The sequence below is a fragment of the Parasteatoda tepidariorum genome, chromosome X2 (assembly GCF_043381705.1).
Source record: "Parasteatoda tepidariorum isolate YZ-2023 chromosome X2, CAS_Ptep_4.0, whole genome shotgun sequence".
Classification (NCBI taxonomy): Eukaryota; Metazoa; Arthropoda; class Arachnida; order Araneae; family Theridiidae; genus Parasteatoda; species Parasteatoda tepidariorum.
In genome coordinates this window covers 27,837,611-27,859,728 of record NC_092215.1, presented here as the reverse complement: position 1 = coordinate 27,859,728, position 22,118 = coordinate 27,837,611, and the positions used below count along the sequence as shown (strand labels likewise).

Below are 22,118 nucleotides of genomic sequence, written 5' to 3'. Positions count from 1 at the left end.
AAAGGCGGAGATTAAAGAACACCATACATAATTTAAAAAGTGTGCCTAAAAAATTTAATTAAACTGCAAATCACATTTTATACAAAATGAAAGTTTGTGAAAACGCATTATTATTAAGTATTTGAAAATTTCAAAAATTACTTTAAAACCGTTAATTTGTTAATAGACCAGCTGAACGGGGATTCGAATCCCAGCGTTTACACCACTGTATTTCCTCCATTTCATCAGCACATGATACGTTTCCAGGGTCCTGCACTCCTCAATTGGTGACCGTGGACTATTGGAATGCGAAACTCCCATTCACGCATAGATGGCTGCACTGAAAAGCTACTTAACACAAAAATATCTAGTATTTTGAATCATTCACGACAGATGCCATGACTAGATAAACTAATTAGGCCACATTCTACTGTTCACTAGGCAAAACACAACTCAAACTCCAAAGTCCATTACCTAACGAAAATCTTAACGTAACTCCAGTGTCAATTAAATTTCATTTTCACGATTTTGAAACCATTCTGGCTGTAAATGGTTACAAAACCGTATAATTTTGCACACATGGTTATTTAACCATACCATTTTTAAGCGATAAGGTTTCATAATCGCATAGTTAACCAAATCTTTAAAGGAAAAGAAATGTTCCTTACGGTAAATTATTGCTGTCGGTTATTTTACCATAATTTTTGAATGAAAATTCTAACCGCGTGAAATTGCCCTTAAACGTACAATTTTTAAAACAATGCTAAGATGATGATATATCTGAATATTTGAATGATTGTCTTCTTTCATTTCTATTACATAAATTCAATATTTATAGCTTCCATCTTTCAATAAAGCTCCGAAAAATGCATGCATACTTAATTAAGAAAACTATTGTATTTCGTTCAAAGTAGTTGATATTATATTGTTTGAAATATTTCAAAACCCAGCAGAAAAAGCGAAAGAATAAAATAGAAATGCTTTCTTACTTTGTACTTAAAAAAATCCAATTCTTGCTGAAGTTTTTCATTTTCTTCTTTTAAATAAATTACATGATTAACACAACTATTTGAATATTGACTACCAGAAAAGGAACTAATTTCAGAATCTGAAAAGTAAAAAAAAATTTAAGTTACTATTATAATTGAGGCTATTGTTCAATTACATTCATGCTTTTTTTAAGTAACTATCATTATTCTAATTTTTGTTAAGTACTGGTAATGGTCTTTTGATCTTTATCTATTTCCAATTATTATTAACTATCTATGGACATGGTATATCTCATGAACACGGAGATGCTACTTGCTCCATTTTGTAAAAAGTGTATATATATATATATATTGCGTTATTTGCGTTATTTTATTGTGCATTTATTGCGTTATATATATATNATCTGTATATATATATATATATATATATATATATAAATTTTCTAGTGGTGACGAAATTAAAATAAAAAATACTAAACTAAAAATCACTTTAAGTAATTTTTCCACCTGTACACATCAAAAATTCAAAGCATCATATGAAATACAACTTTATTGCAATTATCTCGTGGGGACACTTTTAAAGAGTGGGCATAAATATCCTTATTCAACATGTTTTGTTATTTAATTCGCTACTAATTTATTAAAACTTTTATAAAACTTTTATTTAGAAATTTTAACTTTTAACGTGTAACTTTTAAATATGTAATGTATTTGAACTATTTAAAAGCTTTATTACGTTAATTTAATACATTAATTGGAATAAACATGCTTATTGTTTATTTGGCATTTCGAATACGAGTACTTAAGATATTTATTTTATTTTATAACCGTCTTTGAACAGCCGAGCAAATTTTTTAACGGTTCAACTCTGTAGCCTTGTAATTTTGAACCTAATACAGAAGACAAGGGAATTCCTGAATAAAGTATTGGAAGAAATTTGCCTTCCTGGAGAATTTTTTGATGGAACTAACCCACATTTGCGTTACATGAAGAGAAAAACCATAAAAACCTCCCACTGTTAATCTGACGGGAAGAGGACTACATGATTCGTCTACCATTGAGGATACTTTACATCAGCACTGTGGTCGCTGCGAACCGGATGCGAAATTCGTATCTACCAGCCATCGCTGGAATTCGAACGCAGTTCACCTGGTTCACCGCAGTTCATTGGGAGGCGAATGCTCTATCCCGTGAGCCACCACGGCTCTAGATGATTTATTGCATGTAAACTATTTGTAAGATTTTTTATTAATAGGTACATAAGCTGTTTGCTGTTTCTAATGACACTTTAGTTGCAGAACAGCGGTGCTGCCTCACCAATCCAGATAGTATATAAAGACTTTACTATTTGATGTTCATCGCTAATCTTCTGCTACCAATTGCTAGCATGTTATTTTGTTATACAACTATGTTTTGTTGGTTTATTAAATATACTAAATATAATTCAAAGTTATCCTGAAAAATCCTTAACGAAGGCAGATTTCTCCCAATACTTGATCCAGGAGTTCCCTTGTCTTCTTGATTGGATTCAAAATTAGAAGGCAATTCAAAATTAGAAGGTTAATTAGTTATCGTATACCCAGAAACCAGGGTTTGCTGTTCAACGGTGGTTATAAAATTAAATATCATAGGTAAAAATAGGTAAGAACCCTTATGCGATAACTGTTACTCATGGACATTATGAGTTTCTATTGATGAAAAATACATACCGTCATATACTTTGTGCAGGATTTCGCAGTTTTTGAACTTTGACATGTAAAAAACTATGTTAATTCAAACTTTAGTAAAATTTATCGATATTATATTCATAACTGAACTCAGACGAGAGAATTTGATCAATATTGGCATTATTTGTATGTAATATTTACAAATAATAAGTCAAAACATACCTTGCACAAAATAGCCCGCAAGTGGGGCTACTTTGTGCAGCGATAGGAATTCAGTTTAATAATCATGTTTTTAGTAAAATATTGATATAAAATTGTTAAAAAAGTTAATTGTTAACATTTTTAATAACAAGATATGTAAAGATATTAGTTTGAAAATAATTTTCAGCTTTAAAAAACCATTTTTTATAAAGAATTTTTTCTTAAAAATAATGTTTATTTCAAAACATTTGAGTTTAGACAAAAGGAAACCATATACATTTTTGAACATTGAAATGGATGAAATTTTAAAAATAATAATTATTACATATTCATTAACATTTATAATATTGATAAATTTGAACATAACATGCTTGAATGAGCACGACCGAACTTGCTCTTCAGTTTCTGTCAAAATCACCTGATGTCCTATAAAATATATTTTTATGTGTTAAATCGTTTGATTAATTCATTAGAAAACCTTTGAGGAAGAAAAATAATAGTTTACCAGCACGTTTCACGTGTTTCTTGTGACTTTTATTAGAGATAGTATTCCTGTGGATTTTATATTTCCGAGAAGCTTCTGCAATCGACATACCACCAGCAACTGCTTGCAAACATTGTTGCAGCTTTTTTAAAGTGGAATCACGGTAATTTCTCGTTTGAGGTATTTTTTTTATAACATGTGACAATTTTTCTGTCGAAAAAAAAGCGAATGAAACTTTGCACAAAGTAGCCCCACAGTGCATTTTTTTCTCATTTTCCGTTTATTTGTTATTAATTTTAAATTTTTTTTAACGCTAACATGATATAATTGTTTATCAATGTAAAAATAAAAAATTTTGCACTTACGACAATTGTTTTATCAACGTCTTTGCATTTCACAGCTAAAGTTTCCACGCACACTTTTCGACATCCGACGTTCTCGGAAAGTTGTTAACATTGGATAAACAAAACACACTCTGAGATTGTTTTAAAATTCGAAAAAATGTTTGTAGTAGTAGAGGAGACTTCTATCTTCAAATTCCACACATTTTTAACGTGAAAAAAAACATAATACTGAATAACAGCACTTGAAAAGTGCCAAATTCGAATTTGCGCAAAGTAGCCCCACTTGACGGTACTTGAAAAAGAGCTTTAATGTTCAAAATTATGATTATGATTAGACTTACAATCATAATCATAATGATTTTATTATGATTTGATTATGATTATGATTTGATTATGATTATGATTTGATTTATGATTAGATTATGATTAGACTTACATAATAGGATTATTTTTCAATTTTCTATAATTTAAGAATGTATTACAGTGATATCTCTAGAGAAAACCTACAGCACAAAATATCTATCGGTAAAAATGGGTAAGAACCCTTATGCGATAACTGTTACTCATGGACATAATGAGTTTTTATTGATGAAAAATACGTAGGGGTGAGTCGGGTAGCCCCACCCACCTAAGGAGTTTTGCTTATATTTCTGTATAATATTGAGTAATAATCAATATTTTTGTATGTTTCTATTGTTTTATCATCTAATTAAATAATGCAAAAAGAATAAACCAAAAAAAGAATAGTTTAACTTAAAAAAATAGAAATTTAAAAAAACATGTTTTTCAGCTCTTTTCAAAATGTGTCGGGTAGCCCCGCCCAGTTACAAAAATTATGTTTTTTGACTGTTTTTTCAGGTGTAAATGAAAATGACCAATGTATTGACAATAGATAAACCTCATTTATCATTTTTATCACAAAATTATTTTATTTATTACATATTTATATACTTTTAGTGAATTCTATCATTTAATAACAATCATTTAATAACAACAATATTTGTTGTTAAAAATGCATATAACATTCAAATTTGAAGCAATAAAATAATAATCTTTGCAACCGTACATTTATCGACGAAATAAAATTGGGCGGTGATACCCGACATTCATGTGAGCGGGGCTACCCGAAATCCAATTTTTTTGTAAATTTGTAATTACTCGAACAATTTTTTACATACAAACTTCTTTCTTTGTGCAAATTAAACTTAAGACTACATACTTTAATGCTGTATGTATAAAAAAAATTATTTTTTTAGTATTAAAATGAAGTTTAATCGAAACATTCAATCAATTTTTCTTAATTTCATGACTTCTGTATTCAACATATTTTCAAAACTATTGCTTACCATGTTACCAGCTGCATAAATACTTGAAACTTTGAAAATAATCTTTTTTTAATATAACAATTAATGTCCGATGGCCCATTGACTTGAAAAAATATTCTATACACATGAAATTGACTGTGGGCGGGGGTACCCGCTTGGCGGTGCTACCCGACTCTCCCCTACATGAAAAAGAGCTTTAATGATCAAAATTATGATTATGATTAGACTTACAATCATAATCATAATGATTATGATTAGACTTACAATCATAATCATAATGATTATGATTATGATTTGATTATGATATGATTATGATTTGATTATGATTTGATTATGATTTGATTATGATTTGATTATGATTTGATTATGATTATGATTAGACTTACATGATAAGGTTATTTTTCAATTTTCTATAACTTAAGAATATATTACAGTGATATCTCTAGGGAAGACCACATCTGTGTAACGACCTCCTCCATTTACTATCATTTTTGGGAGGTACGGAATTTTTTCCGTAGACTTCATGTAAAAGAAAACCTTTAGAAGAAACCATCAAAACCTCTCCCAGCGATCGGGTAAACCTCTGCACCAAATGCGAAAAAGGTTAAATAAGAAAACTCGTAAAAATATAATAAGTTGTAAAAAAATAAGTAGATTTAAATGTATTCAAAATATTTATGAATGTCTATTATTTAGAGAGCTCTTTTTGACGATCTCTGAAAAAGATCGACGATATCATATTGCATTCAGAAGGCGTTAAAAACGATGTTATCAAATATTTATTTTCAGATCTGAAAGTTAAATTTCAGAAAAAAAATTTTTTTTTCAGAATAAAACTAAGCGTTTCAAGCAAATAAACCTCTTTTCATTTTTTTTAAAGTCAGCTGATTTTTATATAAAATTAAATGCAAACTTAAACAAAAAATATAATTGTTTATTTATTTAAAATTGTTTATCTATTTAAAATAGTTCTATAAATCATAATAGGAATTTTTTTTCTGGAAAAATTACCGTACTGCATGGTAAAAACATTTCTGGTAAAATAAATAACAATTATGGTAATCAAACCAAAATATGCGGTACTAAAACCATTCATACAATAACGTTTTCTGTTCATATGGTTACGATTTACCGGGAATTCTGGTTTTGAAAATTATAGTTCTTATTGTAGCACATGTAGTAAAGATACAAAACGAAAAGTAAATTTAAACCGAATAAATTATTTTTATGACATGCTGGAAGATATCAGGATAAAGTTACCAAATATTATCACATTTACAAAACAGTAACACATATTATAAGACTATATTTTATTATTAATTTTACAAAAATCATTACCAATGTGTTTTGGTAAAAATTCCGTGGGTTTTGGTGTTACCATAGAGCTAAAAGCATGATAAATGTTACCATATTCATGTGGTTTTAACCATACTTTTGTTGGTTTTGTATGATTAACAGCAAAAAAATCTTTAAAAATATAGTTTACTAATATATTATTTGCCGAAGTAAGATTTTATTTACATCGCACTAGGGCTATTGGCAACAGTCTGGGAAACAACCTACATATTATTTAAAAATATATTTAAAGTATGAAAATATAGCCCTCCAATGAATCGTATATTACTATGTTTCGTAAATATATGAACCCATAAATACCATAAACTGAACGTGTAAATTTTCCGTTACTCTTTATATTTCGATAATAAAGAAGTAGAAATAATACTAACTCACGAAAAACTGTAAGATATACGTTGAATATACTATATATAAGTTGAATATACTAGTACCTAATTACCAACAGTAAATAATTATTTTAAGTATTAAAAACTGTCTTCGCAAATTTTTCTTTGTGATATTCATAAAGCATTCTTGTTGTTTATTTCATTTTTACTTTTTTTACTTAGATTTCTTAAAAAATAGCTTTAATTTGAAAGTATTTTAAATAATTTAAGTCTCTTAAAAATGGCTTACATACGGGTCCAATGGCTAGAAAATCGGACAGCGGTTCGGAGGGACTGGGATCTGGTCCTAGACTCTGCTAAGACCCACTGAGTACATGCGATTAAGGTGCTCGTAAAAACTGGGGAATCGAAATTCCCGTGGTCTGTCTCTGACCAGTACCATGGGTACAGTGATCTGGAGAAAATTGCTTTCCCTTTTAGATCTATGTCTAAATTAAGGAAGTAACTTCACATATGAGTATCGCTGCCGTCTGTGAGGCTCTGAGCTAAGACGTAGTTCCCCCTTGCGGTGCTTTCTTGTGAAACGAAAGAAGCACCTTCCTGACTTAATTCGTAAAAAGCCTATTGTGGGCGAGCTTCGCTTTTCCGGTCCTGGATTCGAAACTCGGACAAGGCATGGATGTTCTATCATTCTCTGTACTATCTGTCCTTACTGTGGGAACAACGTTGGTCCACCTAATATGGTGACCCTGAAAAAGTAGCCAACAAATTTGCCCTACTGATACCTGAATGACAAGCGTCCATCCGGTTGGCATTGGGGGAAAAATTCTAGAGTCTGCTAGACCAATGCCTCCTATAACTTAAAGCCTCGACACTGATTTTTGTAGGTAGTCTGATCAGACCACTATGAAGGTAAACAAGTTTACGGAAGAAGCATTTTATATAAAATCAAGTAAAAATACGATAGTGGCAGCAAATATATGTCTAAAAATTTCTTTAATTTTTGAATATGATTGGTTTGTCTTATTTACTTGTGTCCCATTACAGATTCAATTCTCAAATATATATGATAAATTTCTCTCAATTATTTTTTTAAAAAAATTTGGATTCATGCGCACAACTGGCTCACTTTTTAAATAGTTTGCGCAGACTGCTTCTAAAAACCCGCTTTCTGATGTAAGGCAATGGCTAGACTCTTATAATTGTAGAAGGTTATATAATTATCAAACAATTTGTGTTTTCTTTTGGCAAGATGAATTACCTTTTTATGACAAACCACTAACTGACGTCAAAGAAGGTTTTTTTATCGAAGGATATCCGACTCTAATCGAATTCCAATCTTCCACCATTAAAAGTGGTTGATTAACGCAGTGTTCGTCACTCTCTATTTCAAGACATGGATCCATATCACAAATACATTCTCAGAAATAAAACTCTCATTTTTTTATGCTGTAGCAATCCTAGAGCTGTGTTTCGTTATTTTTGACCAATTTTTTCATTATGAAATCACGTGATTTATGACGAAACGTCTACAGTCTCGATATTTTACGAAATTTTGATTGTATGCTCTATAACTTTAGCTCCTTTTATTTAATGCTGAATATCCTAGTCAACGGTGTTAATCGATATGTAAAATTAAATATAATGTTGTTGAAGAAATTGGTAAGCTAATAAAACAGGTGAAAATAGTAATTTTCGCAATTTGTCGAAATATTCAGATGGAGCATTTAACGGGAAACGGTAAAAATTCCTGAATTTTGAGCATTCATTTTGTTCAATACTTCCACGACGAGAAAAAAAGTCAAAACTACCAGAATATGATCAAATTTACAGTCTTTCTGCCTCTATGGGAACACCAAAAAGCTCGGAATTTTTCACTGAAATGTTTGGTAATGATTTTAGTAAAATTAACAATAAAATAAAGTTTTATAATATGTGATTCGATTTGGTAAATGTGCTGGAATTCGGTAAGTTTATCATGATACCTTGCAACCTGGCATGAAAACAATTTATTCCATTAAATTTATTTTTCAGTTTTGTATTAACAATAAAATATGGTTTTATAATATATGATATGATTTGGTAAATGTGCTAGAATTCGGTAAGTTTATCATGATACCTTGCAACCTAGCTTTTTCGGTTAACCGTTACCATATGAGCGAAAAATTTACCAAATGAATGGTTTAAATTCCTAATATTTTGGTCTCATTAACCAGAAATATGTCACTATCAGAAATGTCATTACAATACAGCACGGTAATTTTACAGGTTTTTTTCCTCAGTGCATGAATAGACATGCTTTTTATTTTTCGACGGATTCGAACTCCTTAAAAAAATGGAGCGTTTGGAATCTTTAATTTTAATCCGTACACCAATCAAAAGTCTAGGCCCTTTAACACTGTAATTAAGTCGAAAGCAATATATAAAGTCGTAGTCATGAAATTTTGAACCCAATCCTGAAGACAAGAGAACTCCTGAATCAAGTATTGGGTGAAATTTTGCCTTCGTGGCTGATTTTTTGGAAGAGGAGAACCACGAAAACCTCTCATGATTAATCTGACGTCAAGGGGACTCTAATCCATGATCCGCTAACCACTGAAGATATTTTACGTCAGCACTGCGGTCAGTGTGAATCGGGTGACGAATTCGTATCCACCAACCATCGCTGGAATTCGAATCCAGGTGACCTAATTAGGAGGCAAGCGCTCTATCTCCTGAGCCACCACGGCCCAAATACAAATAATTATAAAAGACAAGCGAATGTCTGAGTACTATGTCAAACTGCTCTTTCTTTTCCCGTGTGCAGAAAATTGTCCTGAAAATCATCAAGCGCAATTAACTTACTACAAAAAACTTACATCGATATAGTGAAAAAGAATCGATGTTTCCAATCGATACTTCTTTTCTATTATGCTATACACCGAAGAGGCATTACATTATGACCACCCTCCATCTATAACAATGGGCTTGCCCAGGTTTTCATGATTTCTCGCCCAGGAACAATGTTTTCATGGAGCACATTAAGACCCATAATCCTCATAGAACAATCCCTGACGTCTGTAAGCTACTTGAACATAGTTACAGACCAGATTCACCCATTCATGGCTACAGTTTTTCCTGCGGGGGATGGTGTTTACCAACAAGATAATGCACCATGTCATAAGGGTCGAATCGTCGAGGAACATATCAGGGACTTTCAAGTCATGTCTTGACTCCCAAATTCACCTGACCTTCATCCAATAGAGCATTTGTGGTCCTACTTGGAAAACCAAATTCGTGCTGCCACGCTACCCCCTCGCAATGTGAGGGAATTGCAGGACCAGTTGGTGAGCGCTTGGTACCAGATACCTCAGACTACCTATCAGTACCTTGTGGAATCAATGCCACGGCGTGTGCTAGCAGTTTTGAGGGCTAAAGGTGGCCCTACATGTTATTAGCAGGGTGGTCATAATGTAATGGCTCTTCGGTGTACTTGGTTTCAATAATTCCGTCCGAAAAATGAAAAAGAAAATTGTCTTTGTTTTACATTCTTATTAATTTATTAGTTAAATAAGGCAACTGCATACATTGTTCTTATGATAAAGTACTTAAATTTTTGCTTATCCAAACCATAATTAGATAATTAACTTCCTTACTGGATATTAGTATAAATCATTACTTTTGAGAACCGCAGTTACTTATGTAATTACCAAAACAGGAAAATGGGGCTCGCTAAAACACAATTCGATGACGATAATAATATATTACTATCAATAACAATAAACTAAAACATAAATTGAAAATAAGTAACGATACTATGAGACATCGATACTTTGTTTTGATATTATCGTATAATAGCATTGATATTTTTTTCGATAATACCGATATTTCGGTACTTTTTGATGCTAAATATCGATGCTTTTTCTTGATTCTATGTTACTTAATGTTGTAATTGAATTATTAAATTTTGCATCACAATAAACTAGCTGAATTAGTAAAAAATTACTAAAAATAAAATTTGTTGAAACATAAAGCATTGATTTACTAGTTGCGTCTTGAAATACCGCCACCGGATCAAAACAATACTATTAAAAGCAGGAATTGCATCCGGCATGTAATTGTTTATTTCATTATTTTGATAAAGAACTTCCGTTCAGCTTTTTCTCATTTTAAAATATATAAATCAATAATAAATTATTGCAGATTACATTTTGATTATTTCTTATAATTTCAACTATTATTTTTTTTAATTTATTTATTTATTTATTATTTAATTATTAATTTATTTATATATATTTTTTTTATTCATTTTTATTTTATTTTTTGAAAAACTGAAAGTAATTACATAAATCTGAGGGTCAATTTTCATTTACTTTTGGAAAATTTTACAATGCATCAAAAAAAAAAAAAAAAAAAATTCCGACAAATACTAAATCAAGCAAACAACGTTATAAATGAGTAGTAATGTGGGGCAATATCGGAATTTAAATATGGCATAAATCTTCAGATTATATTTGACGATTTATCGGGATATTTTTACACTTTAAGAAATGTAGATTATTTTTACATTGGTCAATATTTTCCTAACCCAAATGTAAATATTTAAAAAATTATAATAGATAATTATCTTTATCGTTAAGATTCGATAATAATATGATAATATTAACTATGCTTATCATCGTCAATAATGATCACGGTATTATCGTATTCGATACTTAATATTAAGCATGATATCCATGATGTATCGTTAGAATATCTTTTAATATATCGTTATCGAGATGTATTTTTTTAAAGAAAAATATCTAAATACCTTCGAAATTATTTAATTATATCGATCTCAACCATTACCTCCTACGTCAGAAAGCCTCCACGCTGTTTTTTATAAGTAGTTTGCGCAGACTATTTAAAAAGTGAACCAGTTGTGAGCATGAATCCAAATTCTTTTTTAAAAGTTTACTTACTTACTTTATTTATGAAAAATTGGGCACCTGGGCCGCGCAGCGGCCCCTATTCCATACATCTAGAAATTTACATAAGTTTAAAGTGATAACATTTTGAATTTAGCAGTCGATGTGGTTGCTAATTTTTATTTTTTTATTTTTAAAGTAATTGAGAGAAATTTATCAAACGTATTTGAGAATTGAATCTGTAGTGGTAGACCAGTAAATGAGACAAACCAATCATATTAAAAAATTAAACAAATTTTTAGAAATATATTTGCTGCCACTTTCTTATTTTTGCTAGATTTTCCATTAAATGGCTCTTTCGTAAACTGGTTTACCTTCTTAGTGGTTAGATCGGACTACTTATAAGAAACCGCGTGGAGGCTTTCAGTTATAAGAGGCATTGGATTTGCCCTCAGAGTGAAAATGAAATCAAACTTTAACCCCTTGAAGACGGGTGATTCAGAAAAGCATTCGTGCAAAATCAGAATCAAGTTGTAATTAAATAAAAAACGGTAACTTAAATGTAGTCGTTGCTAATTTGCCAGACTTACTTTGCTTTTACTTTAATTATTGTTAGTTTAATCATATATATAATCAATGTTAATTCAAAGTATAACAACTTTAAAATTCTTTTTGAAATTATGATTACTTGCTTCATCAATATTATAAAAATAATAAATTTAGATTACCTGGTTTTTTAATATTTTACGCTCTTATATTTCTTTTTCACTTACGGTAAATTTAATAATTAAAATCAATCAATAATTTAATACGGTTTCAATTCTTACAATATTAAAGCTAAAGAATTTATAAATAGTAGAAAAAAATTGCGTTTTTAGACTTTTAGCGGACAAACAGAAATCACGAAAAAAAGCACTAGAAAAAAAGAACGGGAAAATACCAAAAAAAGCATTAATTTATCAGTTATATGAATTTAACGACCAATTTAATTTGAACCTTTGAACTTTATGTCCTTAATTATTTATACGAATGGAATTGGGTAGTTTATTAAAAAAAAATTAATGTGCAAGAGTTAATAGGAAATTTACGGAATGAAATTTTTAATATTTTTCTTTTGTAAATTTCCTATAATATCATTATTATGCAAAATGTATAAATTAGAATACTCTCTCAGGAGATTAATTTCGTGTGAGTTAAGTATATTAACAAAAAAGATGGAGTTGTTTCAGTTAAATACAAATTGTAAAAAATTAATAGATAAAAGATTATTATTTCCATATCAGAATTACAATCAGTATAATTACGAATTCGGAACATTTTTAGGTTAGCTCAAGAGTTCTAATCTTAGTTTTAAAAAATAATATGAAGCCTGAAGAAAAGCTCCTTTCTGTAAACTATAAATTAATTCGCTAAAATTAATTAATTTATTAAAAAAATAATTAAATCTGAATAAATATTTAATTACATTGAATTCGGTCTGGAAGTCCTCCCTAATTTAAACGATTGTTACACTAAAATAATTTTTAACAAAGAGCTTTTATTCTAGTGCTGTCTTTTTTTTCTTCTTTTTTTTTTTGTAAATTTCCGTTAATATTATTATGCAAAATGTATAAAATAGAATAGTCTTATATATTTTTTTTTTTTTTTTTTTTTTTTTTTTTTGTAAATTTCCTTTAATATTGTTATACAAAATGTATAAATTGGAATAGTCTCTCAGGAGATTATTCTAATTCATACATTGCTTTTTTTTTTCTTTTTTTGTTTGTTTACCAACGTATTTGAACTTCAAAACAAATTGGAGTGAAAAAAAAAATTACTTACCTCTGTCTGTGTAAGTATTGCCAAATACACTTCTATAATCCCAAACATATAAAACACAAAGCCAAAAAGTAACTGCACTAATTAATTTGCTGTCCATTTCAGAGTAAATTTTTTATTTCAAAAATTTTTTGAAGTTCGAATTTTTTTACTTTCAAATCATGAGCATTATGCAATGGACTGAGTATATTCCTTGCGACCAAATAACAGTTTACCGACTCGCTAGTGTAATTTGATATCGCACTTCCTTTGAAGTACACAACATCCCCATTCATACAACCTTTGACCTTGTTACTTCCCTTTCGTCATACTTAAGATTTGAGAGTCAAGAAAGGATCATGATAAAAAGGGGAGCAATTTATCAGGAAATGAAGTCTTATTACTTGGACATCAAGACACCAACATTTTAAGAAACGCTTGAATAGCGTAACGCTCTGACACCTCAAAGGTCCACCGCGCTTTAAGCATCTATAATTATAAGTGTAATCAGTTCCCCAAAACAAAAACTTCTTTGTCGAGGAAAATGAGAGAATTTTGTTGAAGAATATTATACCGCTTTTATAATAAGAAAATATATTAAATTCCTTCCGAAAAGATTACCTGACTTAAAAATGTAAATGTGATAGATAGACTGAGAAAATTCATTAGCTTACCTGAGTCGTCTTATCTATTTCGATGTTTTGGGATAAATTTTGTGAAACTTTATTACTGTTAACTCATACGAAACATAAATTTTTCGACCTTTCCTTCAATTTCATTAGTCAAAGAAAATCCTGAAGAGAATTTTTTTTTAAAGAATATTATGCTGATTTTTTTATAAATTTAGATTACCTGAATCCTCTCATCTATTTCGATGTTTTGGGATAAATTTTGTGAAACTTCCTTTATTATTGTTAACTCATGCGAAACATAAATTTTTCGTCCTTTCCTTCAATTTCATTAGTCAAAGACAACACTGAGGAGATATTTTTTCAAAAGAATATTAAGCTGATTTTTTAAAACGAAAAATAATATATTAAATTTCCAACGAAGAGATTACTTATCCTTAAACTAAAATTTGATGGACAGAGAAAACTCATTCGATTTTCTTTCCCTTCTGAGTCCTCTCATGTATTTGGATAATCGAGGGTAAATTTTGAGAAACTGTTGTTAACTCACATGAAACATAAATTTTTCGTCTCTTCTTCTCAATTTCCTTTGTCTAAAAAAACAGCCAAAGAGAATATTTTTATGGAGAATATTAGACCACTTTTTTAATAAAAGAATAAAATATTAATTTTCCACTGAAATTACCTGTTCTGAAACTGAAAAAGTGGTGGATTAGGAAAATTCTTTAATTTTACTTTACTCGAGTCATTTCATCCATTTCGATGTCTTAGGATAAGTTTTGTGAAACTTTATTGTTAGCTCATGCAAAACATAAATTTTTCGTCTTTTCCTTTAATTTCATTAGTCAAGGAAAACCCTGAAGAGAAATTTTTTCTAAGGAATATTAAGCTGCTTTTATAATAAGAAAAATAATGTATTAAATTTCTAAGGAAGAAATACTTCTCGTCAATTTAAATATTTGATGGATTGGGAAAATTCATTAAATTTTCTTTCCATTCTGAATCCTCTAATCTTTTGATTTTTTAGGGTAACTTTTGTAAAACTTCCTTTATTATTGTTAACTTATGGTTAACACACGCGAAACATAAATTTTTCGTCCTTTCCTTCAATTTCATTAATCAAGGATAACCCTGAAGAGAATTTTTTTTTGAGAATATTAAGTTGCTTTTTAAATACGAAAAATAATATATCAAATTTCCACAGAAGAGATTACCTATCTTTAAACTGAAAATTTGCTTTCCCTTCCGAATCTATGTATTGGATAAACTAGGGTAAAATGTTGAGAAACTATCATTGTCGTTAACTCATATGAAACATATATTTTTCGTCCCTTCTTTCTTTATCCTTTGTCAAGAAAAACGACTGAAAATAACATTTCTATGAAGAATAATAAACCCCCTTTTAATAAAAGAATAAAATATTAAATTACCTGCTCTAAAACTGAACAAGTGATGGCCTAGTAAGGATTTTCAAATTTACTTTCCAAGTACTCTCATACATTAACTAGTAGGGTAAACTTCGTGAAAAAAAAAAACTTCCGTTGTGAACAATGCTTATTCTAAAGACATCTAAATCACACATTTTTCGTTCATGCACATTCACAATGCGATTATCTGGGTGAAATTGAAATCGATTTTAACCATAAAAACCAGAGTTTTAAAATGAAAGACATCAAAAAAGGAAAATCGTCAGAAAGGGAAGAACAAAAAGAAAGAAAAAGAATTATACAAAAAGAATTGGCTCAAGTGTAAAAAATAATATTCTAAAGAAAGAAAAAAAAAAAAAAAAAAAAAAAAAAAATNATATTTTAAACTTCCTGAATAAAAAAAAAAAAAAAAAAAAAAACATTAAATTTCCTCTAAAAGATCACCGGCCCTAAAACTAAAAATATGATGTATTGAAAATATTCATTCAAGTAGCTTTCTCTTCAGAGTGCTTTCATCAATTAAACTAATGAATGTATTTTACTGCGAATTTTTTGAAACAATAACAAACATTATGAAACACAAATTTTTTGTTTGTGCATATTCACAAAGCGATTGTGTGGGTAAAACTGTGATTGGTTTCGACGTTAAAAAGCAAAACTGTTAAGTAAAATAAGTTAATAAGAGAAATTTAAAAAAAAAATAATAGGAAATTGAACCCTCGTTATTGAAACTAACTGAATAGTCACAAAATAGCACTCAAAAATAATAGATTAATAATTTTCAAGGAAGAGATACCTGCCCCAAAACTGATACAGTAATTGATGGAAATAGTCATTGAATTTCCTTCCCCTTCTGACTCCCCTTTTCCATTATGATAAATCGTAAATTTCATAAAATAAACATAGTTAGAAAAACATGTGAAGCATCCGTTGTTAACAATACGATTAAAAAAACAATTGTTTTGGTAAAATTAGGATTGATTTTACTCTCAAAAACCCAAGCTTTGAAGTAATAAACGGACGAGTAATTGTGAAATTAAAAAAAAAGGAAGAAATCGGACTAATTTTGGTTATTTGCTCAAAATGAGACAATTCAACAAAAAATAAGCACCTTTTAAGTACTTTTTAAGCACTCAAAAATATTTTTAAGCACTATATTCTTTAACAAAATACAAAATAATTTTCAAAGACTTTACATGATCGTGATAAAATAACTAGTTTCTGACAAAGAACTTTCTTTCTTGATCATATTAGCCATTATAAAATGATCAAGAGATTTTTCGGTTCGACATCAGTGGGAGGAAAATGAAACCTGAAATTGAGAATATCTTGCAAAATGCAGCAGATTTGCTCATGAGAGTGCAATAATCTCACCGAACCCACTTCAGGAGACGCACATGCGGACTCGCAAGTATTTAATCAATCATGTAAAATGATTGGCGCTTTCATACGCTATAGACCGACAGTACGCCGAAATGAATTGTGAAAACGTTGAATAGAAAAATGTGAAAAGCATGCTTTTGCATAGTACGTGGCTCATTTTTTAAAAGGGAAAATTAAGCACTATTTAAAAACGCCCAATGAAAAAAGCACCATTAAGGGCTTATAAAAAACGAAAATCGAAAATAAGCACCTTTAAGTACTTTTTAAATACGCAACGTACCATGTTCTTCGTTATTAAGCAATTGTTACAATCATATAGTTTTTGTTGCTCGCAGAAAATGTCCTAAAATGAATAGTAAAAGTAACACATTCCTGCGAAAAATCGTTATGGCCCTAAGACGATGGAAGTCAAGCTCCACAATTTCAGGACATACGTCATGATTGGGGCAACGTAGCCAGCATTGAGTACAGACTGCATTTACTTCTAAGACAAGCTGGTACCCATAGATTTAACTCTAGATGGGCTTCAAGCCGTCACTGGGGATTGTAACTTCGAAACTTAATCCCTCCCCATGGCAGCTCCGTGCCTTGACCACCAAATCGTAGCGGCTCAAGATACATCATAAACTATTTTATATGCTTTACAGGGTAAAATTTATCAATTTTTTTTAAAAAAAAAAAAACATTAAAACTACTGTTTTCTGCTGTAGAGAATACAATATGTTGTAATTTAAGAAAGATAGAAAAAAAAGACCAACGAGGAAAATAAAAAAAAAGTTAAAGAAAAATAAGGGAGAACTATACAGTTTGCTGCGTTTTGCTTACATCAAAAATTTTATTCTCCATTGATTTCAAATTTTTACGAAGTTCACAAACAAATGGCCCTGCTAATTAAGAAAAACAATTCAATGTTTTCAGACTAACCATCATTTATAGCATGGTGTAAAATTGACAGATATCCGATTAACTATGTCAGTTGAAACAGCTTGACTTGCAATAGAAAACACTGTTTTAAAGTTTTTTCAGTCACCTGTTGAAAAACAGCGCAACCAATTTTGAAGTTCAGCAAGATCAGACTTTCTACTTTCAAAAAGAATGCAACAAACTGTACATATCTATTCTCTTCCTTTTGTATATATTTTCAACTCAAAATGTCAAAATGTTTTCTAGTAGCTAATTATTGTTCAAGAGGGGGGGGGGGCGGTAAAAAAAAGAATTCAATTAAAATTTTCTGCATCGTAATTAAAAAAGGAAATTAAAAATAAGAAAAATTTTATTTATTTTAAAAAAATATTTATCTTTTGATTTTTTAAAAACAAAATAAAAATACAGCGAGTTTGATTTTACTGTCCTTAAAAGTAAAAATATCAATATATTGCATGTGTAATGTAGTGTGCTTTTCACATAATTTCAAACCAATATACATTATATGTTTATATATTTTTACAGATTTAAATATTTTTAAATACGAAGTGCATTTTGATCTATTTTGAACATTTGACTTTTTGATTAAAGTATTCTCTCTGGGTACAACACAAAAAAATTTATGAATATAAGTTCATAGCCCTTAAAATAATACAAAACGCAATACCGAAGAAACTTACTAGATAATGCTAACTAATGCAATTTGCACATGGTGAGTGCAACTCCATGATAATGAGCATGGCTTTTGCCCTTCAAATATCACAGCATTGGCAAGGAGTTAGTTAGGAAAAATACTTTAGAGACTCATTTTCCAAGAACTCACAGATATAAACAGAAATAAATCATGGTTTATACAGATTATTGAAGTAAGTACAGAACCCGTTATCCGGAAATCAGAAAACCGGAAAATCAAAAAACCGGAACGAAATTCGCTAAATTTTCTCGCCATTTAAAAAAAAATTTTTTTTTTTTCTTCATAAGATTTTACGATTTTTCTTTCTTTTTTTAAAGATGTTTACCTTACCATCATTTTGGAAATAATCATTAGTGTATTACTTCATCGTTTTTTTTTATTTTTAAGATTATTTCCAAATATTTTTTTTTTGTTGGGTTTAACAATAAAAAAAACGGCTTTTTGTAGCTATTCAGAAAACCGGAAAAAGCAGTTATCCGGAATAGCGATGGTCCCGACCGTTCCGGATAATCGGTTCCCTACTGTACTTAGAATAGAAAGAAATCTGTGGCAATGCTCTATCTTATATCTGGACATGACTGACTTTTGCAATATTGATGCCCTTGCAGTGCATCAATATTGCTCCTTTCCTAGCCCCTTACACAATCTTAAGGAATATTTAGGCTTACCATATCTCCACATTTACCCTGCTCTTTCTCTTATCTTGCCAAAAGAGCTAATAAATGCCCTGAATTTATAGAAAGACTGATGCCAACTTATAATTTCTATTGTATTTTGTTGGATGTTCAGTAATCTTGTAATGAGTTGCAAGAAAAAAAATATTTTTTGTCAAATACCGTAAGTACATAAATATTCATAAAATTCTTAGCTTCATGCGCATTTTACCTCATCTATCTCATTTTATCAATTTTTTATCATCACATTATAATATTTAATTAAGAATTGCTGTTAACAAACTGTAAATACTTCATGATCAAAATTGCAAAGTTTTAGTATATTACATTCAGCATTCATAATACAAATAGAAAATCTACCTCATCAATTTGTTTTTCAGATTGGATTGTAGTAAACAGTCAACTTTTAAAAGTATAGCTTTAATAGGAAATGTATTTATTGTATTTAAATTTCATAAAAAATTTTTGTGTTTAAATATATTGTCTAACTATTACATTATATTAAATTTTAAAATATTATCTCAGTTTTAGATATAAAAAAAATTGCGTCTTCCATCCTTTAAGATCGATTCTGTTATCTTTTCCGTCCATTTACAAAACATATTGTTGTCTCTGTTTGCATGCCAAATCCATAGTTTATAATTTTCCAACTTAAATATGTTACATTTAAAGCTAGAAACAATAAAATGGCTTTATATTTGTTCAGAACTCAATATTCTAAATGAAACAAAGGTAAACAAAGACATTACCCAAACACAATTACTTTAAGGTCAATCGCAATGAGTTTTAGAGTTTAAATATTTTCTAACATAGAATAAATATATGAAGAAAAAAATTTAATTTTGCTACAATTAAATAAATATACGAAGGTTTTAAAACAAAAAGATCTCAAACAAGCAATAAAAATAAATTTTTTTTTAATTATAAAATCAAGAATACTGCAATTGTAAGCCAAGAAGTAGTATCACCAATTATAAAGCAAAGAAGTTGTTACCCAAAAACCTCCCAGGTTTAGGGGATTCTAACCACCTATCCCGTAAAGATTGTAGCTGGCGAGAGTCAGGAGCAGAATTCAAATCAACCAGTCATCGCTGCGATTTGAACGTGGGTTACCTCATCGGGAGGTAAGCGCTCAATCCCCCAAAGTCCTATCTCTAGCACTTTAAACCAAAATAATACATTTTCCATACAAATATTTTTAAATAATTACGATTCTGATCTTCACCTATATTTTTTTCAGAAATTGAGTAAAAAAAAAAAAACATTCCTTTCTTTTATTTTTTCAACTGTTATAAAAACTGTAAACACAAAAAATTTTATTATTTTACAAGAATCCCTTTAAAAAAATTTGAAAAAAGAAATTTTCATTAAAAATACTTTAAATCTCTATATTCTTACTAATTTGGTGACAAATTATTTGACAAGCAGCCAGCTTTTATGTAGCAATACAATTCCTTGAATCAAGTTAAAGTTATAATATTTGTAAGATAATTTAATGCTCATTAATACACTTTCATAAGGTCAACAATAAATTGATTTTGATTTGATTGATGAACTTAAATTACAAATGCTTCACTTTGTTCTAGAAAAGCATGAAAATAACATTTGAGCTTTCATTCAGATTTATTGAAATTGATAAAGTTATTTTTTTATTTGTTTAAACATTTTATATGAACTTTTCTTGTGAATATTAAAAAACGAGTAAAGAATTTTTTTATTGAAATACTACAAATGACCTCCATAATGATCACCCTTAACATGTATTTTTATAATCCTCATAAAAAATAAGGTAAAAAATTACGCAAATTAATATTTAGGTAGGAACAAAAATGTTTTCCCAATTTGACCAATCATTGTTGAAAATAACAAGAGCAAAGTAGGAATTAAAATAATCTTAAAATAATCTTAATTTGAGGAAAAAATTAAAAGGCAACTTTTATCAAAAGATGAACAAATTCTGATCTTAGTAGACAAACTATATGACTTTTTGATCATTTAAATCCATCCTGAGCTCTTCCAAACCTTGATAAAATTAGTCAGAGTTTAAAAAGGTCGTTTAGTTTTTCACTTAAATATTAATTTGCAACCCTTAAAATTTGTTACTTCATAATTTATGCTCCCTTTATCAGAAGATTACTAAATGTAAATATTAAGGGTAATTATTAGGCAACAGCTCATATCTTACTCTATACTTTTATTTTAGTGATGACATTATTTATGTAAAATTTGAAGGAAGTTCTTAACAGAAATGACAATAAAATAAAGTTAACAATTTCTATATCTTAAGAATCTTAAAAATAAAGTTTTTAAAAACATACAGATTAGGGTTCACAAATTTTAATTTAAATAAGAAAAAACAAAAACATTAATAAAACTCTGACAAATGTTTATTATAAAGGATGTATTAAAATCATTAACAAATAGTCTGTCTTGTGGTATAGGGATATATTTGTTTCTTTTTAGGAACAGTCTTTAAGCTTCATCTATATATGAACTGGTTTTAAATAATCTAACTTTTACCTCTGCTCTCATTAACCTAAATGATGACCAGTCAAAGTATGGAAACGTTTCTGCAAAAATAAATAAATAACAAAAAGAACCATCTAAAAATTTAATTCAAACTTGTTGTTTTAAAATTATGGGACTGATTTTTGATATGCTATCTTTTCATTTTATTATAAGTGAATATTTATTTAATGCTATCTTTTATGCCCAAAATAACAGTGTCAAGCTTAGAAGACAAATAATTTGGCATATGCTTTTGTTAGAAAAGCAAATTAAGTCAATAAATCAGAATCTTTTCATTCCTGTACAAGGCAAGTTCTTCATTAAACTTGGTAAAACACTAAAGAAATTTAAGAAAGATTACTAAGAGTTTAAATTAATCATCCATCAAGACAATTGATAGAATTAAATATTCTAAAATTATGAATAAAGCACAGATGACACAAAATATTTGCGCTTTATTAACATTATTAACTTTATTCATAAATAGCATAAAGTATACCCTATCATCATTTAACAAAAACCTAA

General features: G+C 29.1%; 1 protein-coding gene across 1 annotated transcript in view; it reads right to left on the bottom strand.

Moving 5' to 3' along the window:
• LOC107439018 (kielin/chordin-like protein) overlaps window positions 1-13,827 on the bottom strand; it is a gene marked incomplete in the record, with an annotated part of 149,883 nt that extends 136,056 nt beyond the window's left edge. Inside the window, 2 exon segments of the mRNA XM_071188088.1 lie at window positions 969-1,087; window positions 13,379-13,827. Of these exon segments, the coding sequence (XP_071044189.1) occupies window positions 969-1,087; window positions 13,379-13,475 (216 nt within the window).
• Window positions 13,828-22,118: the final 8,291 nt, after the last annotated feature.